The 8,520-nt window shown below is 66.3% G+C and overlaps 1 protein-coding gene across 1 annotated transcript in view; it reads left to right on the forward strand.

Moving 5' to 3' along the window:
* MTA1 (metastasis associated 1) overlaps positions 1 to 8,520 on the forward strand; it is a 23,211-nt gene that overhangs the window by 10,109 nt on the left and 4,582 nt on the right. Inside the window, exons 6-13 of the mRNA XM_025042134.1 lie at positions 1,058 to 1,220; positions 4,897 to 4,999; positions 5,291 to 5,390; positions 5,864 to 6,052; positions 7,363 to 7,437; positions 7,651 to 7,709; positions 8,037 to 8,152; positions 8,383 to 8,520. The exon at positions 8,383 to 8,520 is cut by the window's right edge and continues 240 nt beyond it. Of these exons, the coding sequence (XP_024897902.1) occupies positions 1,058 to 1,220; positions 4,897 to 4,999; positions 5,291 to 5,390; positions 5,864 to 6,052; positions 7,363 to 7,437; positions 7,651 to 7,709; positions 8,037 to 8,152; positions 8,383 to 8,520 (943 nt within the window). The remainder of the gene's footprint in view (positions 1 to 1,057; positions 1,221 to 4,896; positions 5,000 to 5,290; positions 5,391 to 5,863; positions 6,053 to 7,362; positions 7,438 to 7,650; positions 7,710 to 8,036; positions 8,153 to 8,382) is intronic.

Consider the following 8,520-nt stretch of genomic DNA (forward strand, 5'->3'; position numbering starts at 1 on the left):
TGCCGCCCGCTCCCGCACGGGGCCACATCCACCTCCGGATGCTTGTCTCGGAGGGAGGGAGGTCCCGGGACCGGCGAGGAGCCCGAGGGACCTCCCCGAGCCTCCCCCCACACGTGCTGTCACCTGTGAGGGCACCGCTTAGGGTCGGCCGCCATCCCTCCCGTGACACAGCCCAGCTGTCTTACGCCCAGTGGGATGCGGCGGGTGGGAGCAGGAGACGTTGGCCCAGGGCCTGACTCAGAGTCAGGAGTCTGGGAGGCCACCAGGTGGAGCTCGGCAGGCAGCGAGGGACTCCAGGGGACATCACGTTCCTGGCACGTTCGGGGAGGGTGGCCTGGGTCCGTGCGGGAGGGGCTGTCGTGACCAACTTCTCCCTGGAAGCCCTGGGCAGATGGCGGGAGCAGGGGCCCCCGAGAATGCTTCTGCTCGGGAGGGGTGCTGTCTGCAGCTTAGAAATACCCCTTAGCGACAGCCACACAGGAAGTGACAGAGGTTCGTGAGCACAAAGGCCGCTGTAAAGCCACGTGACTGGCCAGTGCACGTGTGCCGCGTGGCGTGTGCACAGGTGGTCTTGGGCCAGCGTTGAGGGACTTGTGCATGTCTCCAGGTGAGGGCACCTATGTGTCCTCTGCCTGTCCCACTCGCCTGCTTAGGAAGGGTGTCACCCTCGCATGGGGAAAGAGCACGTGCGTCCCGCGGGGCCAGTTCAGTGCCAGCCACAGAGGCCTCTGCAGGCCGTCCCTGGGAACGTGCGAGGGGACTGGGGGAGCAGCGGGAGGCCAGGTGCGGGGGCATGGGCTGCGACTCGTGCTGTGCACGGCCCCTGTGACGGCCACACGGCGGCGTCTGTCACCTCGTTCCTACACGTCTGGGGGTTTCGCTGCCGTAAAGTTCTGTCAGCTCGAGTTTCAAGCTGCTGCTGTCGCAGAGATGTGACGACCCAGCCGTGGCTCGTGGCGGCGCCACGCCTGCCCCGCCCAGTCCTCAGCAGGGAGCCGGGGCCCGGCGGCCACGTGGGCGTCCCTGGCCGGCCCGGGCTCCGCGCGTGGCGCTCTAGTCAGCGCTCGAGCTCCTGCATGCCGACGCCTGTGCCGTTTTCCAGGACTTCTTCTTCTACTCGCTGGTCTATGACCCGCAGCAGAAGACGCTGCTGGCCGACAAGGGGGAGATCCGCGTGGGCAACCGCTACCAGGCGGACGTCAGCGACCTGCTGCAGGAAGGTAGGGCGCGCCGGCCAGCGGGGCGTCGCTTCCTCGCAGCAGCTGTTTTTACCACTTAGCTAGAGCCGCGTGTTGTTTGAGTGGGTCGCCCGTTTGGCTGGCTCCCGCCGCTGGGCCCGTGCCGTGGAGGGACACGGCACCGGCTCCCGCCTGCCCTCAGGCCTGCAGCGGCCCCGCGGGCCGTGAGTGGGCTTGACCCCCAACAAGCAGCACAGGCAGGAGCGAGGGGCTGTGGTGACCGGAGGCCAAGCGTCTCGTCCTCCAGGAGGGGCCGGGCAGGACGCCTTGGCCTGGCGCCCCGCGGAGGCCGCCTCCCACAGCCGCCACAGCTTCGGGACGTCTTGGTTTCCCCGTTCCTAAAGACGGTGTCCATTTCACGGGCCTGCTGCCCCGTGCGGTTACCGCCACCTGCCCTCCCACCGTCCCTACGCGCCCGTGACGTGTTCTGTTAAAACAGCGCGTAGCTGGTATCTGTGCAGTAGGACTGTCAGCCCACCCCCACGGCGGCAGCCTGCGTGATGTTCCCACGCTGTGCTTGCGTTTGTGCATCTCTCTGTGGAGCCGGTCCCGCGTCCTCCCACGTGCTGCGTGTGCACCTGTGCTTGGTGACCAGGCCCTGCAGCACATGCAGACACGGGCTTTCCTCCTGGGCCCCCGGCTCCGGCTGGCAGGGGCCCTGCCTCCCTGTCCCCCGTCTGCCCGGGAGGTTCCCTGGATGGGCTCGCACCACCTGACCGCGGGTCCCCTCCCTGAGGCGCTGAGGCCTCTCCTCCTGCCGCTGGTCAAGCCGGCCAGCGGGGCCTCGGCTACTGCTCCTCCCCTTCCTCTGATGGCCTCCTCCGGACAGGCGATGCGTCACCTGTCTGGCCCGGCCTCGGGCACGTTAGCTTACACACAGCTTACACACACGCCCCTCACACGCACCCATGCACTCACACGCACTCACACACCTCTCACACGCACCCGCACACGCCCCTACAGGCATCCGCTCACCACACACACACCGCTCACACGCACTCACATGCACCTGCACCGCATGCACACGCACACATACGCTGCGCACGCATGCACTCACACCCCTTACACACACGCGCACCACACGCACACGCCCCGGCACACATCCACTCGCCACACGCACACGCTTTCCCTTGGTGGGTGGTTTTGTCGTCTGCCTTTTGGGCATTTTGCCTGACCGCTCGGACATAAAGCGGCTGAGTCGGGTCAGCGGGGCTCCCTCTGCCCACGCACGTGTGGCAGGGCGCCCTGCCTGTGGTCCCGCCCTGGGCACCAGGCACCCATTAGGGTCTGTGGGGCCTCCTGTCCCAATGATGCTGGGTCTGTGGGGTGCTGCTCCCACCTCCCAGTCTGCCTGAGGGTGGAGGGCCTGGTGACAGCCACGTCCAGTCGGGAGCGAGAGAGGCTGTGGGGACGCCAAGTGGCTCGAGTGTCAGGACCTCGCTTTCCGAGCAGTGACCTAAGTGCCGGGCCCAGAACGTGCCTCAGCTGCTCTCAGCAGCATCTCAGACGGTCAGCCTCTCGCTCCCCGGAGATGGGGCCTTGAGTATGGGCTTTGGCTGAGGGGCGCAGGGACTCGACGAAGCCCCTTCCTGTGTCCCCACCACCCGGGCTGCTGGAGCGGAGTGGGGATCGACTGGCACTGGCTTCGAGCGTCCCCGTGCCTCCCGGAGCCTGAGACCCTTGGCAGTGAACGATGTCACACATCTGTCTGCCTTTGGTGCCTTTAGAATCTGGGAGTGGCGATCTGAGGGCCAGAGCGAGTTCCTGGGCGGGGAGGCCAGGCGGGGGGGCCAGGCGGGGACGTGGGCTGGCTGCGCAGTCACCCGCCAACCCTGGACCCCGGGAGGAGTTGGACAGGTGAGGGGTCTCAGGGCAGAGTCCCCACCAGGAAGGGGTCCACCCTGGACACCAAGAGAATCCCTCAGGGACCACGGCACACACTCTGCCTCAGAGCAGCCTTGACCCTGACCTCCAGGCGAGGGTTATGCGCCCTTCGACCTTTGCCTGGTGTGTCGTGAGCAGCTGCAGCGCCCACTCGAGCCCCGACATTCACCGGGGTCCCCAGGGTGTGCCCATGCTATGGGGGGCCCCGTTCTTGGTCTGGAGGTTAGTCGCTGCCGAGAGCAGAGGGTGCTGAGCGGACGTGTGGACAGGCCTCGGCAGGGGGACCTCTCAGCACCCTATGCTCTCTGCGAGTCACGGTCACCTCATCACAGGCCAGTTCGCCCTGCTCATCCCAGAGCCCTCGAGGGCTCCCAGGACAAAGCCCAGCCTTGCTGCCTGCCGTGGGGGCGGAGGGGGGCTTTCCCTGGGAGGGGAAGACGGGCGGAGCCCTTGTGGGCACCATGAGGGCCCGTGGCTGTGACGGGGCTGCTGCCAGGGCCTCAGCAGTGTCTCAGGTTGAGAAGCTCGCTCTCCCCGTGTCACCCGTCACCGTGCCCGTTTACCCAAGGCCACGTGGTCACTCCAGCCTGGGTGCGTGCGACTTACAGGTGTGAAAACACTTTGTGGACAAGGATGCTGCTAGAGCGCTGTGGCCTGAGTGTGGGTGTGCGTGCATGTGTACGGATGAGTGTGTGCGTGAGTGTGTGAGCGTGCGCGTGAGTGCATGTGTGTGCGTGTGCGGATGAGTGTGTGCGTGCGCATGCATGTACACACGTGTGTGTGCGTGTGCGGATGAGTGTGCGTGTGTGTGCATGTGCGTGTGGGCATGTACACACATGTGTGCATGTGTGTGCGAATGAGTGTGCATGCATGTGCGTGTGCACACGTGTGTGCGTGTGCGGATGAGTGTGTGCACGTGTGTGCAGATGCATGTGCGTGCGCGTTTGTGTGCGTGCACGGATGAGTGCGTGCACATGCGGATGCGTAGGTGTGTGCGTGTGTGGATGGGTGTGTGCGTGTGTGCAGATGCATGTGTGTGTGCAGATGCATGTGTGTGTGCACGTGTGTGTGCGTGCAGATGCGTGGGTGTGTGCGTGTGCGGATGAGTGTGTGCGTGTGCGTGTGTGTGCGTGTGCGGATGCATGTGTGTGCACGTGTTTGTGTGCGTGCACGGATGAGTGCGTTTGCATGCGCGTGTGGATGAGTGCGCGTGTGCATGAGTGCACGTGCGTGTTTGGGTGCGTGCACGGATGAGTGCGTGTGCGGATGTGTGGGTGTGTGCGCGTGCGTGGGTGTGCATGTGCGGATGCATGTGTGTGCGTGCGTGCGTGTGCGGATGAGTGCGTGTGCGTGCGTGTGTGCACGTGTGCGGATGAGTGTGCACGCGTGCGTGCGTGTGCGCTGATGCATGTGTGTGCACGCATGTTTGTGTGCGTGCACGAATGAGTGTGTGTGCGTGCGCGTGCGGATGCGTGGGTGTGTGCGCACGCCTGTATGTGTATCTGTGTGCATGCATGTGTGTGTGCACGTGTGTGGGTGGGCGCGTACCTGTTTGCATGCACACGTGTGAATGCCTGTGTATGTATGCGTGTGCACGTGCCACACTCCATCTCCAGGTCACTGGCCATCTCTCCCCCCTGCGCCAGCAGGAGGGGACATGGCCCCAGGCGCCAGTGGGACCCTAGGAAGCTGCAGGCCCGTGGCGTGGGCGGGCCTGGCGGGAGCTGCAGGGCCCCCTCCGTGGGTCTCGCGGAGCTGCTCTGTCCCCGTGCAGGCGAGGAAGACGGCCGCGACCAGTCCAAACTGGAGACCAAGGTGTGGGAGGCGCACAACCCGCTCATAGACAAGCAGATCGACCAGTTCCTGGTGGTGGCCCGGTGAGTCGGGGGCGGGGCTGGCGGGGCTGAGGCTGGGGTGTGGGGGCCTCCGGGTCTGCCCTGCAGCGGCTCCCCGCACGTCAGGTAGCTTTGAAGTTGATGTCCACTTGGTTCCTGTCTTTGGTGCCCTGGGCCACTCTGGTCAGCTGGCTCCTGGGGACCGCACTGACAGTGGCGAGCATCACCTGCACCTCGGCCGGCTGTGTCTTTGCGTCCTTCACGTGTCCAGGTCTGGCCCTGGCCACCCCTCTTGGGCTGGCTCCAGTGGTCAGTGTCCGTCTCCCTCCCCAGGTCCGTGGGCACCTTTGCTCGGGCACTGGACTGCAGCAGCTCCGTCCGGCAGCCCAGCCTGCACATGAGCGCAGCCGCCGCCTCCCGGGACATCACCCTGGTGAGTGGGCCGCACAGGACGGCCAGGGCCCGGCGTGCCCACCGCCCAGGGCCTCTGATGGGGCCCCCAGCCACCGTGGGGGCCAGCAGCTCCTCCCAGCAGGCAGCTCACTGCCCGGGATGCTTTCTGCCTGGGGTCCCACTGCACCAGCCCAGGCCAGGGGTAGTTGTGAGGTATAGGTTCATCACCGCTGTCTGTGGGATCCATTTGCTGGGCTCGGCCCCTGGGCACAGGCCTAGCTGAGCCCACCCCCCCCTGCTCTGGAGGGGCTCTTCCCAGGGGCCGGGTCACCCAGCAGCAAGCCTGCCTTTGTGCCCTGGTCTGGGCAGCCCATCCTCCTCTGAGCTCTCCCGGGGCCTGGGACTCGCCCTGTCTCCTGTGGGGGTGTGGCAGGCCTCGCGGGGGCCCAGACCTGGCCGGGCTGGGCTTGGCTGGTGCAGGGAGGCCCGGTGACACCGCATCTCCGGCCGCAGTTCCACGCCATGGACACGCTGCACAGGAGCGTGTACGACGTCGCCAAGGCCATCTCCGCCCTGGTGCCGCAGGGCGGGCCCGTGCTCTGCCGAGACGAGATGGAGGAGTGGTCGGCCTCGGAGGCCAGCCTCTTCGAGGAAGCCCTGGAGAAGTACGGGAAGGACTTCACGGACATCCAGCAGGACTTCGTGAGTGCCACGGGGCCCGCTCAGGACCCGCGCTCCCCCGGGGCCCCTCCCCAGCTGGCAGCTCGCTGGTGCCTGGCTGGGGAGCTGAGAGCCACCTCTGCAGGACATGCCGCCTGAGGTCAACGCTAGGCATCCCTAGGTCCTCGCTGGGCTTTGCAACCCCCGTGCTTGTTGGAGTTTACCTGGTAGTTTGTTGCTTTTAACCAGCTGAGCGTCTCCTTGGTGTCCTCGTTCTGTGGCCCTTGAGGGTGCCCACCTCTCAGTCGTGGGACTTGCTGCAGGCAATGCCTCTGCCTGAGGAACCCGTTCCTGCCATCATGTCTCTCCGAATCACACTGTCAGGAGGGGGAGGCCTGCCTCCCCACCATGGCGGCCCGATGCGCACGTCCCTGCCGAGGCCGGTGGGTGACCAGGGGCCCGAGGCAGGTGGCTTGGCAGCACCCTCACGGCAGGGGCAGGCGGTGTCTGAGAAGCCTCCAGATGGAGGCAGAGGCCCTGGGTGCAGAACAGTAGGCTGGGCCTCATGTCGGTGGGTGGTGGAGGGCAGTGGGCACTCCACCTGCTCGGGGGGCCGGTGGCCCCGCGAGGCAGACTTGTCTGGGACTCTCTGGGAGTCCGAGCTCTGATCAGGGTCTTCTCAGACCAGGAGCAGTGCTGGGTGGGGGTGGGGCGGCCGCGATCGGAGCGGAGTTCAGTAGGCGAGTGCCACTCACCTTGCCACTGTCACCCACGTGTCCAGAGGACATGGCGGGTGAGCCACAGGTGCTGGGAGACACGGGTGGTCAGACTCCCGCCTTGGAGACCCCCCCACTCACTTGCCACGTGACGAGTAGAGGGGGACAGTGTCGGAGTTCTCTGCGTCGTGAGGCCCCCACATCCCCCGCATGGTCCTGGGGGGTCTGGCCCCATGGCCAGCACAGGTGACCCAGGCAGCAGCAGCTGTGCAGGAGAGAGCTTACTCCGCCTGGGGGAGCTCCAGCCCTCGGGGACGCGGGGGTGGCCCCCGAGTGGGCCTGCGAGGCGCTCGGCGGGGGTCGTTCTGGCAGGGCGCCGCGTAGTCAAAGGCCTTGGCGTCACGTCGGGCGGTGGCACGTGGAGTGCCACTGTGAGCGGGAGGTGCCTCGCCCGAGCGATGGGGGCCGGGGCCTGGCGGCAGCGTGTGCCCCCAGGAGACGGGTTGTGGGAAGTGTGGGGCTCAACCAGGAGGCAGCATCCCACAGGCCTGATGGCTCTGCTCTCGAGGCACCCTCCTGGCGGGGCGTGGGCAGGCTGCCCCGCTGTGCCCACCTGACGCGCCCTCCCTCCGCCAGCTGCCGTGGAAGTCTCTGACCAGCATCATCGAGTACTACTACATGTGGAAGACCACGGACAGATACGTGCAGCAGGTGGGCTCCGGGGCCGGGCAGTGGGGCGGGCGGTGGGATGTGCTCCCTCGGGACCCCAGCCAGGGCCAGGCTGGGGGTCGGAGCACACTGCTTCTTTGCGTGGCAGAGACTGTGTGGAATTTCGGGGATCTCTTACAAGGCAGACTTGGGGGACAGCAGAGCTCCCATCCTGCTGCCTGCTGGCCTCTCTGACCCTCTGTTTTGTGTTTTAAGAAACGCTTGAAAGCAGCTGAAGCAGAGAGCAAGTTAAAACAAGTTTATATCCCCAACTAGTAAGTGCTCCCTCCGCCGTCCTCTGGGCCGGGCGTGGGGAGGCTGGGCGGCCCTCGGCCTCGCAGGCAGCAGGTGTCAGGGCCGGACCTGCCCGCCGGGTTCAAGCCCTGAGCTGTGCCCAGCACCTGGCAGATGGAGCAGGGGCGTAGACAAGGGCTCGACGCCCCACGGAGCCTCTTGCAGGACTTGAGGGGGAGATGGCGCAGCCCCAGGCGACAGGTCGGCGGTCTGGATGGGGGCCACCAGCATTCCGCGCCCGGCTTTCTTGGGGCTGGGCCCGACCGCGGGCGCTCCCGTGACGCCCTCCCTCTCTCGCTTGCCCTAAGTAACAAGCCAAATCCGAACCAGATCAGCGTGAACAACCTCAAGGCGGGTGTGGTGAACGGTGCGGGCGTGCCAGGCCAGAGCCCCGGGGCCGGCCGGGCCTGTGAGAGCTGCTACAGTAAGTGCCCGGGGCCGGGCCCGCCCCAGCCCGCAGCGGTGGGCACTGCCCGTCCCAGGACCGGCCCGGGGGGCAGGGCCGCTCGGCCCTTGGCGCCCTGGGAGCCTTGCTCTGGACACGGGTGCCCGGCCCCGGGTGGGCGGCTGGGAGCGGGCGACAGCTGTGTAATGCTCTCTGCCGTCACCGGTTCTGCTTAAGAACCCGCCTGTCTCCAACTTTGTTGTCCGTAGCCACCCAGTCTTACCAGTGGTATTCTTGGGGTCCCCCTAACATGCAGTGTCGTCTCTGCGCCTCTTGTTGGACATATTGGAAGAAATATGGTGGCTTGAAAATGCCAACCCGGTTAGATGGAGAGAGGCCCCGCCCAC

This window comes from Pteropus alecto, unplaced genomic scaffold, assembly GCF_000325575.1.
Source record: "Pteropus alecto unplaced genomic scaffold, ASM32557v1 scaffold8, whole genome shotgun sequence".
Classification (NCBI taxonomy): domain Eukaryota; kingdom Metazoa; phylum Chordata; class Mammalia; order Chiroptera; family Pteropodidae; genus Pteropus; species Pteropus alecto.